This window comes from Lepisosteus platostomus, chromosome 22 (assembly GCF_059453375.1).
Source record: "Lepisosteus platostomus isolate fLepPlt1 chromosome 22, fLepPlt1.hap1, whole genome shotgun sequence".
NCBI lineage: Eukaryota > Metazoa > Chordata > Actinopteri > Semionotiformes > Lepisosteidae > Lepisosteus > Lepisosteus platostomus.
Genome location: NC_142632.1, coordinates 8,413,407 through 8,436,419, shown reverse-complemented (window position 1 = coordinate 8,436,419; position 23,013 = coordinate 8,413,407). Strand labels below are relative to the sequence as shown.

At 47.7% G+C, this 23,013-nt stretch overlaps 1 protein-coding gene across 1 annotated transcript; it reads right to left on the bottom strand.

Moving 5' to 3' along the window:
* Positions 1-4,895: 4,895 nt before the first annotated feature.
* Positions 4,896-22,906, bottom strand: LOC148643358 (Na(+)/citrate cotransporter-like). The gene is made up of 14 exons (XM_088616364.1): positions 22,686-22,906; positions 21,361-21,417; positions 17,440-17,544; positions 14,752-14,880; positions 14,304-14,440; positions 13,682-13,881; positions 13,083-13,254; positions 12,623-12,745; positions 11,941-12,153; positions 11,161-11,267; positions 10,713-10,831; positions 9,985-10,146; positions 7,903-8,040; positions 4,896-7,815 (listed from the first exon to the last, which is right to left on the bottom strand). The coding sequence occupies exons 1-14, from the start codon at positions 22,767-22,769 to the stop codon at positions 7,690-7,692; spliced, it is 1,872 nt and encodes a 623-aa protein (XP_088472490.1). The 5' UTR covers positions 22,770-22,906; the 3' UTR covers positions 4,896-7,689.
* Positions 22,907-23,013: the final 107 nt, after the last annotated feature.

Here is a 23,013-nt window from a genome sequence, read left to right as displayed (position 1 = left end):
CCAGGTTATTGCTATGACACCACCTAAGCAGCTGTACAACTTCATCCCTGTAAGTGGACTCGTCATCATCACTGATCAGTCCTATTATAGTGGTGTCATCGGCAAACTTAATGATGCGGTTGTTGCTGTGTCTTGCTGTGCACCTTGGACTCAGACAGCAGCCTTGTGGGGTTCCAGTGCTCAGGGTGAGTGGTGTTGATGTTTTATTGCCTATCCGCACCACCTGTGGTCTCTCGATAAGAAAGTCCAGCAGCCAGTTGCAGACAGAGTTGCACAGACCTAATCCCCTGAGCTTTGTCACCAGTTGACTGGGTATGATGGAATTGAATGCTGAACTGTAGTCCACAAACAGCATTCTCACATACGAGTTCTTAGTGTCCAGGTGCTCCAAGGCTGTATGCAGAGCCAGGGAGACAGCATTATCCATTGATCTCTTGTTCTGGTAGGCGAACTGCAAGGGGTCCAGGGACTCTGTGATGGAGGAGTTGATGTGTGACAACACCAGCTTCTCCAGGCATTTCATCACCACAGATGTTAATGCTACTGGGCGGTAATCATTCAGGCATGTCACTTTTGTCTTGTAGGTTACAAGGGAGAAGTGCAGTTTTTCTCTTCAGGCTGGCACAAGGAATATCAGAGGGTTTGTGTGTGTAGACCCCCCAGCGTCGCACTACAGGTTTAAGGGCACCCGCAGTCACACTGTCTTGTTTATTGTCCCACAGGAACATAAATATGTAGGTGAATATTGCAACTCATATTAGAGGAAAACAAAAGGACTTTGCAGATCCCAGAACAGAAATGTGCTCCAGGCATCAAGGGGTTAAGAATCTTTATGAGCTCCTTAAAAATACATAAGGAAAATTTAATATTATCCTTCTTATACAGTATTTTTACAATCCAAGTAAGAACATTATGCTCCGTCTTTCGTTTTATATATAGCCAATAATGGAGGATTTGCAGTACTATACATGTACTTGTTTTAATGGGATAATCACAGGGTATTTTAAGCATAGCACAGGGAGATGGGACTCTGTAATTACGGCTCTCCAGGACCTAAGATCATAGTGATCAGGGCTGCCCTGGCTTGTTTGATCACAGACCCAACCGCTCGTTAGATGTCTAACTTTTTAATTGCTGCAATCTCAAGAGATTCCGCGTCCAAGGAGGCAAAGAACAACCGCAGAAGAAAGTTTTCTCTTTCCCTTTTGTGTGGTGGTGATCAGTAGGCTCTATCCTGTCAGTCATGGGGTCTACAGTGGTGATCAGTGGATCCTATCCTGTCAGTCTTGGGGCCTACAGTGGGGTTCTGTGGGGACTTGTCAGCCTCGGGGTCTACCGTACCCCAGTATAGTGACGGGGACACTGTACTGTAAAAAGGAACCGTCCTTCGGATGAGACGTAAAACCGAGGTTATGACTCTCCGTGGTCATTACAAATCCCAGGGCTTTTCTTTAAAGAGTAGGAGTCCCCCTGACCTTAACAAAGTCATGGCTTCCTAATAATCCCCATCTCTGAACTGGCTTCATCACTCTGTTCTGCATGCTGGGTGTACTGGCACACTTTGGTTGCTGTTGCATTATCCAGATTGGTGGTGGTGGAGGGGAGTCCCCATTACCATTATGCTATTGGTCTCCATTTGCAGCAGCACAGCCAGACTTTTACAAAGGAGTTGAATTCTTCAAATTCAAACTGGGACTCTGCTGTCTGTTCCAGCGTGCAGCATTCTGATCTTTAATCATCAGATCAATGTCTTTCTGTCTTTTCTCTGTCAAATGCATGATGGAACAGCCGTTTTAAAACAAATACACAACCTTTTTTGTTAGCAAAAGTGAAGTCATTTTTTCAAGCCAGAGTCTTATGTATAAAAAACCATGAGTTAGAGGAAATGCAACAAGTTCTGCATTTTGTCAACTAGAAACGTCACTCCATCCAGATGTTTGTAGAAAAGCCTGCAGCTCTGTTAATGCAAGCTGACCATGCTTCTGTCTCAGCAATGCAATGCTTCCCAGCACTGTACTGTGTCAAGCGAGTAGGTCTCCACACTGTTCATTCGATAACTGTAACTACTGTATACACTGTTGTGCAAAAGTCTGTATTGTTCTGCGATTTTCTCTCAGTGCTTTTCCTTCATTATGCAGGAACACAACTCATTGTTTGTCTTCTATTGAAATTCTAGGCATTTTATTTAAAGGTAACAGTTATTCCTGGCAAACCTGTGTTTTGTAGTTCAGAATGTAGCCATTTAGCTTTTGTTAGCATGTGTAGAGAGCAGCGAGTGATATTAAGGATGACGAACGCCTGACAACGAGTCATTTAGATCTGACTGGTAAATGTGATGGATGAGCTACTACGACACCTGATATTGTCGGCTCACGTACAGCACAGTTGACCTTGAGATGCTGTAAGCAGAGAAACGAAGAGTCTGAACGCTGTGAATTGAAGACAGGCTCGGTTTTGTGAGCGGGGTGTCATTTACAAACTGTGTGCAGCTCTCGAGAAGGGGTCCCAAGAGGAGTGGTCGGTTTTTCTAGGCAAGGTTCCAAACCGGGTAGTGAGAACGTAGTCAGGCAAACAGATCTGAGAGGTCCAGAGAAGTCCGAAGCGGGATCCAGACGAGGTAGAGAGGGTGTCAGGAGAGGGGGGCAAGGCGAGCTCAGGAGGCGGATGAAATCGTGAGCAGGGGGTTTAAACAGTTGTGGGGAAAAGGAGTTAATTGGTGCTGGCTGTGCTCGTAACAGGTTTCTTCTCACTCAAACCTCAGTTGTGTTAATAACAGTCGAAGGTGTTATAATAGAAAACACTAGAGAAGGCTTTAAGTAAACTGTGGATGCTCATAACACACATTGTATTGTACCTCACGGCTGAGACATTTTAGACTGTATAATCCGTGTATATCTTCCTTGAATTTGGTAACCTTTGTATTTATCTGTAAAAGTGTGTGTTTGAGTGACAGGCAAGCTGCATCCAGGACAGCCACATTTCCTTGTAACGCAAAACAAACACCACGTCCTGTAGAGAGAAAAACATTCACTGTTTATGAAACACAAGGACTACACAGATTTAACATGGGCCACAGAGGAACACTCATCCCGACAATGCTTGCCAACTATACATTGTACTTCATCTGTGGATTGAAGCGAAGATGTTTGCTATATTGTCTTTCACAACGGCTGTGATTAAGCTATCCCAACATCAAATAAAGGAGATGAGACGGATGGGTGGTTTCGGCCCGCTCAAGGTTGAAGGGGTAATTATGACCCATACAAGCGAGTGGAGAGGTATTGTTGAGCTTTAAATGGAGAGCTTTGAACCCCTGGCCGAGCAGCAAATCTCACTGTGTCATTAACTCAAAACATCTGCACTGATCTCATCCCCCAGTGCTAACCTCCTATTGAGATCTAAATATAGGCATGCAGAACCAGTCCTGCTGTCATTCTGCTTTATTTCATTTATTTACTTATTTCGAGGTCGACAAATTGCGTTCATTTTAAGAAGACAATGGGCAAAATTCACAAAGCCCTTTCTGCCCTTAAAATGGCAACAAAACACGTGGATTTTTCAAAGAAATGGCTTATTTGGAAAATGACCGGCATGGAATTCAGCTGTTTTAATTCTTGCAGGTGTTATTATTTTTCGAAGCTGTTCTGTTCTTTTCCTTCAACGGAGCCCTTCAGCGCTGAGACTGTGAAACGGGACGCACAGAGGGAAGAGACCCGGTTTTCTGTGACTGGAGCTGATTGACCACACAGTGTTTAACCATTAAGCTAAGAGCAGCGCTTCTGGGCACAGAATGCGTCCGTAAATGTGTTGGTTTTTCAGCCATCCTGTCTGAACTTTAATCTCTTGCTCTCGCTCGGTGGACTGGCCCATAGAGAGGCGGCAGTGCGTATAAAGCACTGATCCAGCCTGGCTCCCTCTTAGTCCTTGCTGATGTGAACATTAACCAATTAATCCAACATTGCCTGCAGGAATGGAATTCAGCTCAGCTGCAGTCTTTTACAGCTCGACTGGAATATAATAATAATAATAATAATATTACACTTATATAGTGCTTTTCTGGACACTCCACTCAAAGCGCTTTACAGGTAATGGGGATCCCCTCCACCACCACCAGTGTGCAGCCCCACCTGGATGATGCACCAGTTCACTCCCCACACACCAGCTCTCAGTGGGGAGGAGAGCAGAGTGATGAAGCCAGTTCAGAGATGGGGGTTATTAGGAGGCCATGACTGGTAAAGGCCAATGGGAAATTTGGCCAGGACGCCGTAGGACACCCCTAATCTTTTCGAGAAACACCCTGGGATTTTTAATGACCACAGAGAGTCAGGACCTCGGTTTTACATCTCATCCGAAGGACGGCGCCTGTTTACAGGATAGTGTCCCGGTCACTATACTGGGGCATTAGGACCCACATGGACCGCAGGGTGAGCGTCCCATGCTGGCCCCACGAACACCTCTTCCAGCAGCAACCTTAGTTTTTCCCAGGTGGTCTCCCATCCAGGTACTGACCAGGCTCACACCTGCTGAGCTTCAGTGGGTTGCCAGTTGTGAGTTGCAGGGTGACATGGCTGCTAGTTAAACATACTATACATGCCTGTGCTGGTGGCCCTGCTGGCTGTTTTTTGTTGTTGTTGTTGTTGTTGTTGTTGTAGTGCTTGGTCTAGACTGAAACGTCCAGTGTGCGAGTTTTGAAATGTGCCCAGGGGTTCTGAAACGGTGCCGATCTGGAACAGGTGAGAAGGCGGAAGCACTCTGATCTGGTCGCATCTCGGGAGTCAGTGGATCACGTTCGTCTTTGAAGCAGTGAAGCAGGGCACACAGTTGTATAATCAGCAAAGCCCATCTGATTAAACTTTATTTTGAACCCTCTCAAAAAAAAATCAGGCACATGAATCTAATTTTCCTTAATATTTTAATTACAGGACTTACAATAGGTCAGCAAATGAGTAAACACAAAACGTATTTTTTGCTAGCCGTGTTATTGCACATTGCACCGACAGTATCAAGATCCACTTGTTAGAACAGTGTTAAACTGGAGAAAAAAAGACTAGAAGAATTATATCCCACATTTTCCTTTTCAAACTTGAATACTTGCTTATTAGAACCACATTTCTCCAAAACTGGTCTTGTGCAAGCCTGATAAAAAAAATTACAGAATGTCACCAAAACATCCCAGAAATGGTGCACAATTTCACCTTGGTGGAATCATGCCAAGTTAAATACAGTACATTGCAAAATCTGATGGATTGCTGAATTAATTTGTCCCCAGTGGTTCGGGAACATTAGTACCACACCCACCTACAAAATGCTGAGGACTGTAAAATCGATCAACATTTCCACATTTCTCCTTTTGTGTTGTCTTTGGCGCAAGGCCCTGCTTACTCAATTATGAGCTGGAACATCCCTCACTTCTTCTACAGCACAAAAATGACAATTCGGAAAGAAATTCTGCAGAAATACTTCATGGTGAACCTTTTCATTCAACATGATTCTGAGCTTTCACATAAAAAATCAAGACATCTGTGCGTTTCTAGGTATCGGAGTCTTTCTTCTCAGACTTTCGAATGGCATTCGTTGTATCTCTAAATCACGGAGGGCTCAGGTCCCTCCAATTTCGGGAACACATGACCTAATTGCATCGTCTGAGCTTTTATTTGAATGACTAATGCCCCGAGTTGGCGTTAACATCTTCTGACGACGGCAGCCTAAAAAAGAAGATCGTCATCCCGTCTGAGTGCAGGACAGCTCTGTGAATCACCGGAGATACAAACTAATCATTCACTTTAGAGCAGTAATTATTACTCTGCCATTTTCTCCAGGACTGCCGCTAAAGGGTCTTTCATGCTGCTTCCCTTCCATTCAGATCGAGTTTCATATGGATTCTGCTCCACTGGAGCCCAGTTCAGACCACACAGTCAATTTACAACCAGGACAGAAGCCATGGGATTCCTAAACTTGAAGGGTGTTGTTTGGAGGCTCATTGTGCTTTCATTGATAAAAAATGTTTACTTTTTGAGGAAAGGTTTGCTTCTAAGACCAAGAGACAAGCGAGCTATTACATGTTGAGATCAGGCCAATCCAGCACGCGCAGTCTTGATATTTGTTTTATTCTGGTATACAGGACGTGGGCTTTACAAACAGGAATATGTATATTAACTTTGTCTCACCTCTTTGGGATGGTGAAGCTTTTATTGGAAAGTTTATTTTCTGAACACACGAGCTGTGTGTGTGCCTGGAGGGAGGTACTAAAAATAGTTTTCTTATAGATGAACACGAACAAACACAAAATTAACAGGGGTAACCAAATCAATACCTACAGAAGAATGTTTTCAAGCATTACACGTATTGTATCGAAGCACCATTCCTTGAAAAGTGTTTATCCATTGAACACAATTTTTCAGTTGTTCACAATTATACACCATACAAAATAAAGAGAAATTGAAAATATACTTTTCCTTTTTTAAGAGATCTAAAAAAACTCACTCACGAGAATTATTGCATAGAATTAGGGTGCAATCACACCTCTAATAACAGTTAAATGTGCTGTTTATATATAAATACTTGGGAATGTTAATTTTAAGTTAAACTACAAAATTACCACAGTTAGAATGACAGTGATGATAACACAACAATGATTAAATGGTTAATCACGCTTAGCAACAGAAATCAACTCACAGCTACACAAAAAAATAAATACTTTCTATAAAGCTTTAAAAAACTGTTCTAAAAATTGTCCAGATCAGCAGCATGAAATGTTGTAATAGTCGAGGGTAGGGTGCATTTTAATGTGATGTGAAAAACACATAGTGTGGAGGAGAGGAATCGGTTCACTTCACTGCCGAGCTGTGATTCACCTTGAGGAGAACCAGTTGTGCTCAGAGGTGCGTTCGAGACCTGTGATGATGATGCGCTGGGAGCTACAATGAAACAAAACTAAGGGATAAACCAGCAGACCCGTTTCCAAAGGAGTGCCAGTTATTAATTTTACAGCCAGAGGCTCGAAAACGGAGCCGCTGTCACGGGCTCCCATCTCAAAATCAAGCCCAGAGGAAAATCGATTCGGATGGCGAAACGGAAGAGCTGTCCTGGCTGACTGACGCAGTGGGGGAAAGCAAGGAAGGAGCGGGTTTGACCCTTTCAGCTCATTGATACAAAACTGTTGACAAGGCACTTATTCTGCAGCATGGCTACATGGAGAAGGGGGCTCAGGTCTCTGGTTTTTGCTGGCGTGGCTGTAGGAGTCTGTGTGTAAAGCTGAAAGGATCTGATGCATCAAATTCGGGAGGCGGGGAGGGGGGGGTGAGCCAGGTGTAAGAAGGGGACTTGGGAGATGCGGCCGACTGACTTGCTGTTTCTCCTTGCTTGTACAGGGCTACGGACACAGGAGTGTTGCTTCTAGCATGGGCTGGCTGGTACTGCATAACGCTATGGTCACTTACACCGTATTGCCACATTCTAAGGAAATCTGCTCAACTACGAAGAGGCCACCTAGTGCTCCGGTTAAAAAAGCCCTCGTCCCCTGCGCTCCAGCTGCCAGCCAGTGAGTCCGTGTCAGAGTGCGGAAGCAGTCCAGCCCTGAGGTTCGACCCGCCGTGGAAAAGGCTGGGGCATCTCTGTGCTGCCCCCCGCTAGGAGGGCAAGAGGGGCCCTCACTGTCCCTCCCCGGGGACTAAGGCCGGGTGCTGTCCCTCACACCCCAGTGGTGTTGGCCCAGGCGGGGAAGGAGTCCAGGTCGAACATGGCCTTGCCCCAGGTGTTAATGGCCAGGGTGATGCAGATGATCCCGATCACATTCATCACAATCCCCGTCTTGGCCTGGACAGGGACACAGGCAAGTAAATACACTTGTTTCTAAGCAGCAGGCGGCGCTCTGGGCTGACCACGTGGCCAGCTGGCACTCACCATGTCCGAGACCTTCAGGTAGCCGTAGGAGAAGACGATGGCGTTGGGAGGAGTGGCCACGGGCAGCATGAAGGCGAAGGAAGTGCTGAGTGTGCAGGGCACCATGATATACAGGGGGTTCACGCCGATAGACTGGCACTGAAAAGACACACAGCTGACTCAGACCACTGAGCACAGGGCCAGGGGACACATCAGTGAGACAGCAACTGCACCAATTACCAGGGACCTCTGTCGGTGCAGATAAGAAAATGTTCAGTCTTATTCCCTTTTAATCTTTTAGATGCATGTTTTTGTTGATGCAGGCAGTTTCTCTTGATATAAAGCTATTGTATTCCGTGTCGGCTGAAGCATAAAGCGAACAGCACAGGTGGCCTTGAGGATTTTGATTGCGAATCATGAAAAGCATTTTTTATTGCTAGTGAAGTACAATTTTAGTTTTGTATTAACTTGACTCATTAATATATTGCACCACGCTATTTAAAAACAAACAAATAATTCCTGGAAGTTTATCCTGTATTTCATCTATGTAGTAGTGAAGTACCTGAATGATCAAAATCAGAACTGTCATGTCAGTGTATTGCACGGACTTACTTTAGCAATTCTACCAGTTTTTAGTTGATAGCTCGTCTAAAATGGCATGGGGGATATGAATAACCATCAGTAAAGAAAGTAAAGACTTTTGAAAGAATCCAGACAAAAACCATAGGGGCAAAGATGTCTCATTAATCCACTCATTCAATGTAGGCACATTCACACAGTGAGACATCAACTGGGCCCCCCTCTCTGAGCCTCAATTAGACAGAACGGCCATGTCAGAGTAGACCTGATAATTGAAGCTGTCACACATTAGCAGACACGGCTCTGACGCAGCCAGAACTGGAGGAACTGGGACACTGGCAGAGACAGCAGAGAGAAGGAGGCTGGGCAATGCAGAGACCATTCAGCGTTGGCACTGATGCTCTCTGCCTCCTTATCCTTAAAACCACCTTGAGTCAAAATCGGCATGCTTTTCCCTCTCTTTCTTCCTCTTCCCAAAACCTCTGGCTGGCCCTAACTTGCTTTTGGCGGATGCCGAGCTCCAGTGCACACGACAGGGGCAACTCTCCTCGCTGGAGGAGTCTCCTGGGGAAGGGCCAGAACAGCCCAGGGCCCCTGCCAAGCTGTGCAGCAGAGCGTGGGAATTTTGGCTGGTCTGAGCAGATTTTTGCAAACTCTTAACCGCACTTCCAAGCCACAGGCATTCCTCACTTGCGAATCTCTGACCGGGCCTCAGATGTTAGGGCTTTTGGTGCTTCTTTATCGTGCTCATCCGGTCAGGTGCACAGTAAGAAAAGAGGGTTGCATGCTGTGTAGGTTAAGCATAAGTTAATTTGAATCCCATCAGGTTTTTATTGTCTGGTACTATATGGGGCACTGCAAGAGACCGTGAGTATCTGTTACTCTTAGTGTACATTCTGTTCTCTGACATATGGTACACCACTGTCATGTGACACACATGGAGCACCCCAGGACTCGCACAAGTTCTCTCACTAAAATAACTGGAAAGCCCTCTATCCTACTGGAGCCCTTTGCTGTGTTTATGAAATATAGAGGACCTGAGACAATCAGATTAGTGGATTAGTGATTAGTCCACATTTCATAACAAGGTTCAGAAGAGTGTCATTCAGAGAGCAGTTTATCTTATTGTTGCTGATCTCTTTCACTTTACAACCTGGATACAGACAGCTGAATCCCTGCTGCTGAAGCAGGTACACATGGAAATTTGCCAGAGCAACATACGGTACAGTGTCACCCTGGATTTATGTGTTGTTTTTTTTAAAAGTCACCTACTGTTTCATACTTTGGCGCTCTGTTTTCCCCATAATGCTACTGTGGTTTCAGGTTTGTCTGCAACACCTAGTGACTTTACCACTGCAGACTGGTCAGGGCTGCACGCTTCTTGAGAAGGACAGTGTAACAGTGCCCTGCAGTGAAAGGGACTGAATGAGCTGCGTGTTGATCCGGCCCGGTCTGAGACCTTGCACACCTGCGGCCGACGGGGCATGTAGGTGGAAGGAGGCCGGTCTGTAGGCACGCTCTTACCATGGAGGCCAGGATGGGCAGAAAGAGCGTGGCGGTGGCGACGTTGCTGGTGCACTCGGTGAAGGTGGCGATCAGCAGGCACAGGATGATGGCGATGGCCCAGGGGGGGATGGTGTGTAGCGGGGTCATCTGGCCCCCCAGCCACTTGGACAGGCCGGACTCCTGGAGAGCAGACACACAGCCGGCATTAGGTTCTCCAGGGGCCGAGCAGGCCGCCACAGGTGGACAGCAGAGTGTTGGGGGAGGTGTGAAAGCACAGCGTGAGTCAGCCAGGTGTCTGGCAGGAAGGGCAGAACGGGAAGCAAAACTATGACTATCATCTGAGCAGTTTGCAGCACACAGAACTATAAAAATTAGGGTTGACCAATTAATTAGGAATGAGCGAGCTTGCAATGCCTGCCATTTGGGTTCGATCCTCAGCCAAGGCTGCCTTCTTCTCCAGTTATGACTGTTCCTTTTTGAAATATGTCCAGATTAGGTTTTTTACACCGATCTTGCTGTATTATTCTTTCTTTCATATTTTCCATCTAATTAATATATTATACTAACATACCAACAAAGGGCTGTTTGTTGTTTGATAGTTTGTGGCTTATAGATACGTCGGGCAGACGTCTGACTGTGCTGTCAGAAGGTGGACATGTGTGATCTATGCAGGAGACACTCGTGGCTGTGCTCGGCTCGTCGGCCCGGTCCGTGTTGCTCGATAAGAGCCTGTGCTCCCTCCTCACCTCGCTGCCCTTGGCCAGGGCGAAGCCGCCACCCAGCAGCAAGACGATGTTCCAGGGCAACTTCTTCTGCACCACCTTCCAGCTGAGCAGCGGGGCCGGGACTCTTTGGCGCTGGGGCTCTGGGAGAGGGGAACAACACGGCCATGGGGTGGAGAATCAGACACCTTGTTATCTTAATCCTGCCTGGGTTCCTACCTCCACAAGCGAGTGTGGTACCGTGTGACAGGGGTGCCAGGCCTGGCCAGACACACATGTCAAGAGAGTACTGCATTTATTCTTTCACAACACTTAGGTACAAAGTGTCACAGCTGCCCTGTCGCACAGGGGCCCAGCCTAACCACAATTTCAGCCTGCTGGATTTCTAACAGAGCGGGCAGCGAAAACAGGGGATCAAGGGTCCTGGGGCGTATTTCTGAAGTTCTGGGAGCTAGAAGAAAAGCCATGTTACCTGTCTCATAACTCTCGGACCTCCAGAAGCAGAGTCGTGGTTTTTTGGAGGGGATGATGAAGAGGAGCACCGCGATGAAGACGGCGACGGTGGCATCAGTCACATACCTGCAGGTTTGAGCACAAGTCTTGGTTCAGGATTGCTTATCAGCATGTAAGCGCTTTCTAATTCCACCATTGGAACAAAGTCTGTTTGAGTTTACTCAGGTGTATATTATTATTTCATACTCTGTAAGCCCTTGTTAAATGTGCACTGGTTTTATTGAGCTTTCACCGAAGATCACCATTAACACACAAAGGGTTTGCTTGCCCCTGCACCGAGAGCTTCGTAAATGTTTTAGCTCAATGACAAAACATCACTCAAACTTCGGCACACTGCAAGTGTTCCAGATTGATAAAGATAGGGTTGAACTTTACAAACTTTAATTCATGACTTATTCAGAGGAAGTTTTTTTTTTCTGGTCATTCATAAGATAAGAATGTTGACCAGTCCGCAGCGGCAGGAGCAGATAACAGATTACGAGGCTTTTGCAAATTCGCGTTTGTGTCCATTCTTGCGTTTCCTCTGTTTGTATTTGTGCCGTTCGATATGTGCTCGTGAACATGTGCGTCAGCGCTTGGCAGTGCCTGAATGTGTTTTTTTCCTCCTGTGTCCAGGGGGAGTCAGTGGGGGTCTGTGCGCCTGTCTGTTCCTGCTGGAGGGTTTTGTGCCGCGTGGGATGGGCGTGCGGGTGCGTGGGTGCGTGTGCGCGGGGTGCGACAGCGCGGCGGCAGGGCCTACTCGGCGTCCGTGTTGAAGAGGTGTGTGGCCCAGCCAGGCACGAAGCCCGGGTCGCGCGTGAACCACAGCAGGATGAGCAGGGCGAAGAGCGCCAGCACGTTGACCTCGGCGAACGACATGGGCCCCAGCCGCCGGTGCTCCTCCTTGATCACGTTGTAGGCGGCGACCTCCTTCTCCGACTTCTCCGCCCCGCAGCCCCATGTCTTCTTGAAGCTGGTGTGGGGACACAGGCAGAATCGCTCATTGACAAAGCCTGAGGCAGAGGGGTTGGGGAGGCGGAGAGCCCAGGTACAGCTGGTACAGATAAGGAGCACCCAGGTACCCCAGAAATAAAATAAATCAAAGCAGGTCTGAGACGACTCTGCCCTTATTTCTAGGGCAGAGGCCACCAGTCTAGGTCCTTGAGAGTCACAAGCAGGTTCTCTGAAGTCATCAACAGATTAAACTCAGGTTAAATGTAAAAATATAGCCAATGAAGAGCTTTTAGTAACTAATATAACCGTTCTTCACAGGTCTTAAAATACTGATCTGAAGAGGGAAGAGTCCTACAGTTCATGAGTGATTGTGCCTCAGGTTGCTAGAAGATGGTTAAAAGCCCTATGGGAGCACTTGGAGCATGCTCAGGGGGCGGACACCCAAACCCCCCCCTTGAGAACTGGGGTCCCCTCGCGGGGTCACTCACTTGAATCCCATGAAGACGAACTGCAGCCAGAGCCAGGCGATGGTCAGCATCAGGATCATGTTGGGGAAAGCGAACCCGAACCACGAGGCGAAGTTGATGATATCCCCATTCTGGGGGAACAGCCTGCGGGGACATCGGGGGGGGGGGGGGGGGGTTCCGTTAAACATACAGGGTGTCTCTCGCACTCAAGCCCAACAAGGAAATTTGCAGCTGAAATGAACCGACTGAAATTGCTAATAGCAGAGTGAGCTTTGCCTTTATCCTATTCGGATTAAAGTGCTGAAGCACTTGTGAAAATGTTGTTTTATTACAAAAAGCAGTGAGCAGTTTAGGGGAGATAAGAAAAGAGAGGAGGAACAGGAAGAACAGACAGCGAGCGACCCAGGACAGCTCCCGACGATCCACCGAGTGCTGATGACAGAAAACGGTCTCCCCGGAGAAGGGGAGGGGGGGCACTCACTGGTTCATCTGGCCCTTGAGGACGAGGTTGGGGCCCGTGCCGGTGAGGGTGGCGGTGCCCCCGATGCTGGCAGCGTAGCACACACACAGAGTCATCCCTTTACCCATCCTCCTCCTCTCCGACGCCTCTTCACGGCGAGCGGGCTCCGCCAGCCCCAGCCCATTCACCACCACTGCGACAGCGGGAGAGAGCACAGGGGCAGAGGGTGGGGTGAGCACGCTGTCACAGGCGTAAGTGTGGGGTTAGAGTCCCGCTACGGGTCCAGAGCTTAAAATAAACTCTTCAATGGACAGACCGAGCGAAGACATGGCAATTTAACGACCAGATTTAAAGCACAAAGCAATCTTCAAAATTATCTTGTTCTGTTTTAAATTCTGTACAAATTCTTAAAATACTTTATGAAATGTAAAATTGCAACGTCCCATATAGTAAAGCACTGCATAATTATGGACCTGCACATTCTGGTATTGAGGAAAGGGCAGGAAAAGAAAAACATGCTGAAAGTAGATTAACCACCTACAATTACTTCTTGATCTATACATTTATATAAGCTAAGCAGGACTGTATCCTTATCCCCCCCTGCCCAGTCCCATGCACACCATGGCCATCCTTCGTGTTGCTCTGCTGTTTCTCCTCGGGCTCCCCTTCATCCCTGCTCCGGATCTCCGGCATCTCGGCCTCGCTGCTGCTGAGCTGCTCCAGCACGGCCTGCACGATGGGCACCATCATGGCCGTGGTGGCCGTGTTGCTGATCCACATGGACAGGAAGGCTGTCACCCCCATGAAGCCCAGCATCAGCCTGACAACGGCAAAACCCCACAGGTCGTCTGAGATGAGCGAAGATCCGACAGAAGCTGGATCGCTGTCCTAGTTAAGAACATGGCCACAGCACATCTACAAGCATTCATTCAACCACAATACAGAGAATAACATTAGGAAGCTGCTGTTTTGCTTGGACAGGAAAGGCACAGTCCTGATTTACTGATTAGATGAATAGCTTTCCTGATAACATGACTGATCTGCACCACATCTCCATTTAGCCTCTCAGCAGGACAGAGGGGCGACCTCGGTCAACATATTTTTTTCTCTCTTTGAGCTTGATTTGGTCATTTCAGCTTAATTTTCTGTGGGAACTGGAAATGTGCAACAGGAGGTGTGTAACAGAACAGCATGGCTGCCCTGTCCTCTCATGCACTGGGAGTAGGAACAGGTCTTGCTCACAGTGCTGGCCGGACCCCGACGATGAGCAGCACCCTCAGGGCAATGCGCTTGTGCAGGTTCCAGTGCTCCACAGCCACGGCCACCATCAGACCCCCGACGAACAGCATGTTGGTGTCTTTCAGATACTGCATGCACACCTGCCCAGAGAGAGACAGCACAGGGAGAACTCTTTCAGACACATACATCTACAGTACATAAGCTGTACAAACACACATCACACACAAGGAATTAAACAGCCGCAGAAAAACAGGACTCCATTTAGAAAACATATTTTTTACCCGATGACTACATCATTTTTAATCACAAGCAACCTTATTTGGCTTATTTGTTTGAACTAGATAAGCAAGGAGGGTTTCAAAAATGATTGAAAGCAATTTACCCAGTCCCTGAGGACCTGTAATGAAATGCAAAGACTACTGTTTTACTACAGTTGGCATTAGACTGGCACCTTCTTGGATTCCAGGATGCCGAACATGGGGAAGAGCAGAGCAGGCAACAGGGCGGTCACGGCCAGGGGCATGGCTTCTGTACACCAATACACGGCCATCAGGATGATCACATAGGCGCAGCCCGCCTCCTGCAGGGCAAAGTGTGAACAACAGGCCATCAGCACAATGCACAGTCACGTCAATGCAAGAGCACATCACTTAAACATTATTATCCTTGTTTTAAACAACCACACTCAAAACACAACGGAGTGACTGAACCCAATGAAGAAGCACTTGCTCCAGTGTGCCTTAGCTAAGTGGAGCAGTCTTCTGCACGCGCAGCACGAAGTGGTGCACGGTGCTTGTACGCACTTGTGGCCGCAGTGAAAGTTGCTAACCTGCATCTGCCACCTTTTCATGGAAAAGTATAAGATGAAAAAATAAAGGAGAAAAATGACACGCCTGTAAGAGATACGGGATCCAAATGAATGTTTTCTAAAACATCAGGTTCAGAGATAAATACCTCTTCAGCTCAGCCTCTTGAGATATAATTTAGAGAGGTAAGCCTCCTGTCAGTAGGTGACTGCATTATTTAATTTGTTTTTATACAGGATTTTCTATTGCTGCTGCTGATGCCCTGCTCTTAGGTCACTACAACCAGTGTAACTCAAGCAAGGATCGTTAGCATTCAGATGACTGCGTCACATTAGTGCCAACTACAATGTTTGCTACTAAGCTCCAAAGTCTCATCTAAGCAAGTCTGCACTTTGCTGACTTTTTACGGGTCAGCCTGTGGCCCTGCTTTGACGTAGCCTCTTTTACTCAGTTTAGCTGAATCACACTGTGTCTTTGTACCAGACCTGGGCCCCTTCTTGTAAAACGCGTGTCGATGGAGCAATGGCACACATTGATTCAGGACCTGCGTTTCACCTTGGATGACCGTGGGCATGAAATCCAATATCTCTGAGCCCACGGCTACTCTAATGCAGAGGAAACTGAATTCCAGGAAAGCCTTCAACATCACTTTGATTTCCTAATGGAACACCTCTTCCCCAAATACTAGCCACGTTCGACTTGGTTTCAAAAGTCCTGTTATCTGGATTTATAAATATATACAGTTTGCACTGCAAACCACAAAACTAGTGCACTTTGACTCAGAAGCAATTTTAAATCTGAGGGCTGTTAACGTTTAAAAGGTAGAAAGTGCACTTCTGTTATCCAGTTACCACAGCCTTGTAAAAAACGCAAAACACTGGAAACTTTCTAAATCCCGACAAAAATGGGATTGTTCAGCAATAGGTAACAGCTCGCATGCAAACGCAGGAGCCCTGCAGTGCCCTGTGTGCAGGTTATATCAGCGCTCACACCGCTGCAGTAAAGAGCAATTCGGACTCCAAGTCCTTCAGCGCGTCACAGGGACAGCACGGTGGAGCATGGGGCTCGATCTGAACAGTCTTGCTCCAAGGTGGACGGGTCACGGGGTGACCCGAATGAGCCCATGTTTTTCATTCGGAATTTTGTTTTTTAAAGTCTCGGTACAACACTTCCCCTGGGTTCAAAGTCTGAAGTGCAGTGACCCAAGTGTTAGGGGTTTTTTATAGAATCAAGGATGTTGCACAAAATAATTAGGATTATCAGTATTACCATCGTTAAGGATAAGAGGACACTGTGCAGCAGGAATAAAGGAAGAAGCCTTTAGAGGAAGGGGTCTGCTAACCTTGCAATGTGTAGGAATGCAGGATTTGGCACGTCTGTGCACATGAACTGTTTCACCAGTCCCCTTCTACTCTATCTGGGAAGAAAAACGTGCGAGGTGGAAATATTTCCTTGCTCACTCGTGCACGAGTGAACGATTCTTGATAGAAAGAGCCTGGTCTTTATGATGGGGGGGGGGTTCTGTGTTATGAAAAGTTCGGGAGGGGTTGGCAGAGGTCAGCCGCAAAATGCATGTTTCACGCTTGCACGGCGACAGAGGAGCCCGGTTATCACGGGGCTCCCGTGGGCCACTGCACATGAAAGAGTTAAAACAACACGGGATGAAAAGGCTTTGTCCTCCTTGAACTTGAGCTTGGATCTGTCCCCCTGCATTCTCGTCCTAAACTATCACCCGGCTCATATCAGCACTAAACTTCATCTCAAAATCAAAGAGCAGCGATCGCTGCAATTCCCACCGTATATTCCCTGTTCAGACGGCGAGTTCTAGGGATCAGATCAGTAGCGATAAACCCAGTAACCTTGACTGTCTTATAGAACAACCTAATAATAGTAATAGTGCAAGATAAAACCGCTGTAAAAACTACAATAAAATATCGAATATATAATATTAGAGGTTTATATATTATTTAGATTGCTGTTTATGTATTCTTTAGATGTTATATACTATTAATATAACATATTGTAGCGCTTTCGGGTAAACATTTTCCTTCAAAAGCAAAAAAAAAATGAATTTGAAGTATTTATTAAAAGTTCCTTGGTAACAAATCTTCAGCCGATTCCAAAGTTCAGCACGGAGGGAAAAAAAAACGCTTATCCCATTAGGAGCGCATAAAATATTCACTGATGTGGAGGGAGATAACTGCGCGTGTGGAAGACTAACACAGACGTTCATTGTTGCGCGTTTTCTGTTTCACCCAGAAAATAATACAGACGGAGAGGGGTGAAAAACCCAACTCCTCTGGTTTTCCGAGAGCGCAGGCGGCGCGACCTACCTTGGTCTGGACGAGCAGAGGCAGAGGCAGGAGGAGGAAGGGCGTGAGGAAGAGCACGAAGGTCTGCTTGAGTTTCCACAGGTACTTCACCGACGGGGCCATCTTCTGCTCGGGGAGAGAGCGACGCGGGACAGGGATCGCTGCAGGCGCTGAGGACACTGGCGGCGCTGCACTGAGCCGGCTCCTTCGCCCGGCACTTAAATATTAACCGTTCGCGACGCATCACACACACACACACCCCCCCCGGCTTCGAATATCGCTGACCAGGAGCCGCGCTGCCCGCGGCCGCAGGCTGTCATTAAGGAGGCGGGAGGGGGAGTCTGAGGCTGATCACCGACACGCCGGCTGGAGGCGAGTCGCTCTTCCCCGAGGTCCTGCACCTTTACTTGATGGAAATGCAGCACAGTGTGGCTTCGAGTGCCGACCGAGTGGTATGACCTGCTCTCCCTCTCCACATATCCTGTTCTATACAGTACGAACATGACACATTCCTCTACATCGCAGGGTATAAGAAATATAGATATAACGTATAGATCATATGTGAGCACTGTACATAAGCAATTTAGATATATCGTCTTATACGAATAAAGCAAAGGCTAACTCCACGCTGAAAAGAGACGGGAGGCGAAGCGTCGTGGGTCTGAGCCTCTGCTCGAACCCGTCTCTGCGTCACACGCACAGCTGTGCCCGCAGGCCCCCAGGGGACCCGGTCCTCACCAGACTTCCAAGCAGCGAGAGGAAGCCTGCTGCAGTTGTAAGAAGTTTTATTTTTAGTCTGCCAGGCAGGGAAAGCCCGTTACTATTGTAAAGATTTTTTTCTTTTCACTTTTGAACCTGGTGGTATTCAGAGACTGGGGGAGGCTACTGGGACAGATGAGAGACTGGGGGAGCCTACTGGGACAGATGAGAGACTGGGGGAGCCTACTGGGACAGATGAGAGACTGGGGGAGGTTACTGGGACAGAAGAGAGACTGGGGGAGGCTACTGGGACAGATGGGAGATTGGGGGAGGCTACTGGGACAGAAGAGAGACTGGGGGAGGCTACTGGGACAGACGAGAGATTGGGGGAGGCTACTGGGACAGAAGAGAGACTGGGGGAGGCTACTGGGACAGACGAGAGACTGGGGGAGGCTACTGGGACAGACGGGAGACTGGGGGAGCCTACTGGGACTGATGAGAGACTGGGGGAGCCTACTGGGACTGATGAGAGACTGGGGGAGCCTACTGGGACAGACGAGAGACTGGGGGAGCCTACTGGGACAGACGAGAGACTGGGGGAGCCTACTGGGACAGACAAGCCATTGAAGTTGTGACAGAACGTCCGACCCAGCCTCAGCCATGATCCGGCCTGAACCCAGCAGTTGAAAAACCCTTTCACCCACAGCTCACCCACTGAAGAGGAAACCCAGCAGCCTCCTGCCTCCACCAAAACCACAACTCTGTTCAGCGTTCTGCTCCTGGAAACTTGCTACATTCATTTTTTTTTTAACCTCCAGTGGGTTATAAACCATTTTTTGACAATTTTGACAATGCCTATCAGGAAATAATAATAATAATAATAATAATAATAATAATAATAATAATAATAATAATAATAATAATAATTGCTTACACTTATATAGCACTTTTTCTGGACACTCCACTCAAAGCGCTTTACAGGTAATGGGGATCCCCTCCACCCCCACCAGTGTGCAGCCCCACCTGGATGATGCACCAGTACTCTCCCCACACCCCAGCTCTCAGTGGGGAGGAGAGCAGAGTGATGAAGCCAGTTCAGAGATGGGGATTATTAGGAGGCCATGATTGGTAAAGGTAAAGGATTGGTAAAGGAAATGTGGGCCAGGACACCAGAGTTACACCCCTACTCTTTTCGAGAAACGCCCTGGGATTTTTAATGACCACAGAGAGTCAGGACCTCGGTTTTACGTCTCATCCGAAGGACGGCGCCTGTTTACAGTATAGTGTCTCCGTCACTATACTGGGGCATTAGGACCCACATGGACTGCAGGGTGAGCGCCCCCTGCTGGCCCCACCAACACCTCTTCCAGCAGCAACCTTAGTTTTTCCCAGGAGTCTCCCATCCAGGTACTGACCAGGCTCACACCTGCTGAGCTTCAGTGGGTCGCCAGTTGTGAGTTGCAGGGTGATATGGCTGCTGGCCAGGAAAACTGCTCGTGTTCCAAAACCACTTGCCCAGATAGCTCCAGCACGGTTAGTATCTTCCTACTGATCAGGCTGTTAATATGTGACATGCTGTGGCTCCTGTGCCAGTCTTAATGCTAGCTCCTGTTGTAGCAAAAGAGCTCGGCTAGATGTTAACAGGCAGCGCCATTACAGTAAGGTGAAACACCATTTTCTCTAGCTGATCCTCACTTCGTGCTGCAAACTACTCCTGTTTGGAGTGAAGCGAAAACCGGCCCAAGTCATCACACCTTGGCCAGTTCATTCCGGACTGGGAAGGTATCATTCTAGCAACAACATGATTGATATTAATTTTCGATCATTAACGAACGCCTGGAGCGGGACTCCTGCTTGAACCCAAGTGGCTGCCTGATCACCCAAACTTTAAATTGAGCAACGCACTTTGCTCCAGCCAGCAGGAGCCACTGCTCAGACTCAATCGAAACTCGTCAGGTTTCATCGCACAAGAAAAAGAGGCTAAACACATACTCGCACCTCATATGTGCAGCTAAATGCTTTATACACCCAGAACGGGTTATCACATGCATTACTGTAAATGAGCCCTGTACTACTAACCACAGTTCTTCAAGAACTAGGCATCGTTCTACAGTAGTTTCCCCTCAGTTTGTTCATAGTTCACTCACAATTTTAAATTTAGTGGGTAGGGACTTGGGAGCCAAAAAATGCTTGCAGTTTTTTGGTCTTTTAAATTACAACTCCTAACTGCAAGGCAAACAAAACTCTCAAAGAATTTGGTTCAAAGAGAGAAGACGATATGTATCTTTATTGAGGCGATCACTTTAATCATCATGTTCCTCCTTAGCACCGAGAGCTGGACAATAACAACTTTTAATTTGTATGCCCCGAATTGGCAGGTTTTAGTATTTTCCATGGTCTACTGCCAATTGTGGAGTTTCCACATTCATGCCTTGTCAAAGAATTTCTTCTTCTTTTGCGTGTGAGAGGTTTGTGTCACGACACAGTGCCTGGACTCCAATCAAAAAAACATTTTGTGCTTAGTCAAGGCTTTTGAATCTCATTGTTAAACCGATTTAATGCGCATATGTTTAAAGTAATGAATGTATAATTCTAACATGGCGATCATATGAAGTATGTGTTAAAAAATAACATAATATTCCAAGCAACACATGTCCATCCATCATATACTGGATACTAATTGCTCTATGTGCTGGTTTTCTAATTGCTTTTATCCAATACAGAGCTGCGGGGCAGCCAGAGCCTATCCCAACGGGCAAAGGGCACGAGGCAGGAAATATCCTGGATAAATATTTTTGTGAGTGTACTGAGTACTGACCAGCAAAAACAAAACGATTAAACAAAAAACAAGCCGAGACTCCGCATAACGTATTACAAATTGTAAGACCATGCATCACTCTGTACGTCACAGTCCAATCACACAGCATAGCACACCGGGGAGCTGGAGATGGCCAGGAGAATGCTGGGACAGGTAAGGGCTTGCCAGTCTCCCACCCTGGAAAACACTGTGGTTCACTGCAACAAGCCTGGTCAGTCCTGACTGAACCATAAACAGTGGCACACCCAGAGCACAGGTGAAGTCACAGGGCTCTCTCTTGGGCTAAGTGTTTGGTGGCTGGCTGTTCTCATAATGCTTACAGTCTTCTCCCATGATAAAAGCTTTCTTTTTTATATATTGGGTTGGTTGAAATGAAATGTTTTAAACACAGTGAGCAATTAATTTTTTTAAAAAAGAGGGCTTACTGTGCATGCTATGAGTACGTGGTCATAGCGATCCAAATCTTCTTCCATGGCTGTGAGCTAGAAAAGAAAGTTTAAAAGATAAATGTTAGCAGTCGTACCAATGTTACGGGTATATGGGTATACCCATGCGTGTCCGCTCTCAGCACAGACTCGGCATTTGGTGTTGCTGTCAGAATGTTACAGTGCCACCGTGTGGCGGTAGTCAGCATTACAGTCACACAGTTTAAAACTCAAGTTTAACGTGAAAAATATTTACTGACAGGGTAGAGGCGCCGATCGTCTTAAACCAGTTCACCTCCTTTCTCCCTTTTCAAAATGTAGTTGTTTGAAAGCACCTCGCCCACTTACAAAATAGTTTCCGTGAATTGTTTTTCCTGTGATTAGCATTTCACACCGTTTTCCCCTGGTTATTGCTAGATACATCTATCAAGTCTGGACGGCATTGATACGGAATCATATTCTTTCCTTATTTAAATGTGATGCTTGGTCCACGAGGACATAACACATTTACAAACACTGCAGATGAATCCGTCTTCTAAAAGCTTTATCCCCTGCAGAATAATATAGAACTAAATTTCTCTGTACTTTCGGAATTCAGTCGAGTTTCCGTCCTTTAGAAGCCCAGGAAAGCGCTGCAGAGGTAAGAAACACAGGTCTGCGCATAATGGCCTTTAGTAAAGATGAACAATGCGGGTCCTGTTCGTGACTGACGATCCGAAACCCCCGCCTCAATGGAAGGCTTGTTTTGCGGAGAACCATCAGGTTTCTGACACCGGATCGTTTTTCCTGCGGGGAAGATCTGGCACAGGCCGCAGTTCAGGGGGACACATTCCCAGATGACAGGGGAATTATAGGGGGGCAGGTAGTGTGACATTCCGGGGCAGCGCACGTCACGCAGGTCAGATCCCAGCGCTGTCCGGGAGCGCCGCGAATCGGACGGAAACCCTCTCCCACTCGGGCGTGAACGCGTGTCCTGGAGACGGGCGCGCTTGACGCCCCACTCGCGGCGAGACCTTGGACCCACCTGCACCGTGCCACGATAAAGACAGAATGTTTTAACTGAAGACGAGTCAGTCCCTCAAAAAACAAAATCGGAACACGACTTGAGCCCCGAGCACCAGAGGTGCGTCCTCGTCGGATCCCGGGTACGGACTACAGGGCACGGCCCGCAGTATCTCACCGACTCCTACACCGCCAGGGAGACATGAGCTGGAAAGGTTCAGACAACTACGTTTTTTAAAGCTTAGTTTTGTTAGAAACTTCCCTAAGTACTGAGACGGTGAGGTACCATGGAGAAGGAGCAGAAAGAGACGTCAGACACTCACCTCAGTTTGAAGTGTCCTGAGGGACAGAGAGGACCGGGAGAGGGATGACAGCAGGGGGAGGCAGGGAAACAGGGGGCACTTCATTCACCCCTCGGCCGAACAAGGGCCCCTTTCTCACTCGCTGCCAAGAGGACAGTCGGACCCCCCCTCCTCCCCCAGGCGTGCCCGGCTCCGCTATTCTGCTGTCGGCGGGGACAATGGCGGCCCGCTGGGCCCGCGGACGTGTTGCCCATGGCAATGAAGCGGGGGGTTCCTCACGCGGGGCCCCACCGCGCGCGCGCGCGGCTGGGCTTACGCGCCGACCTTAGCCTCGGGCCCGTGCGCGCGC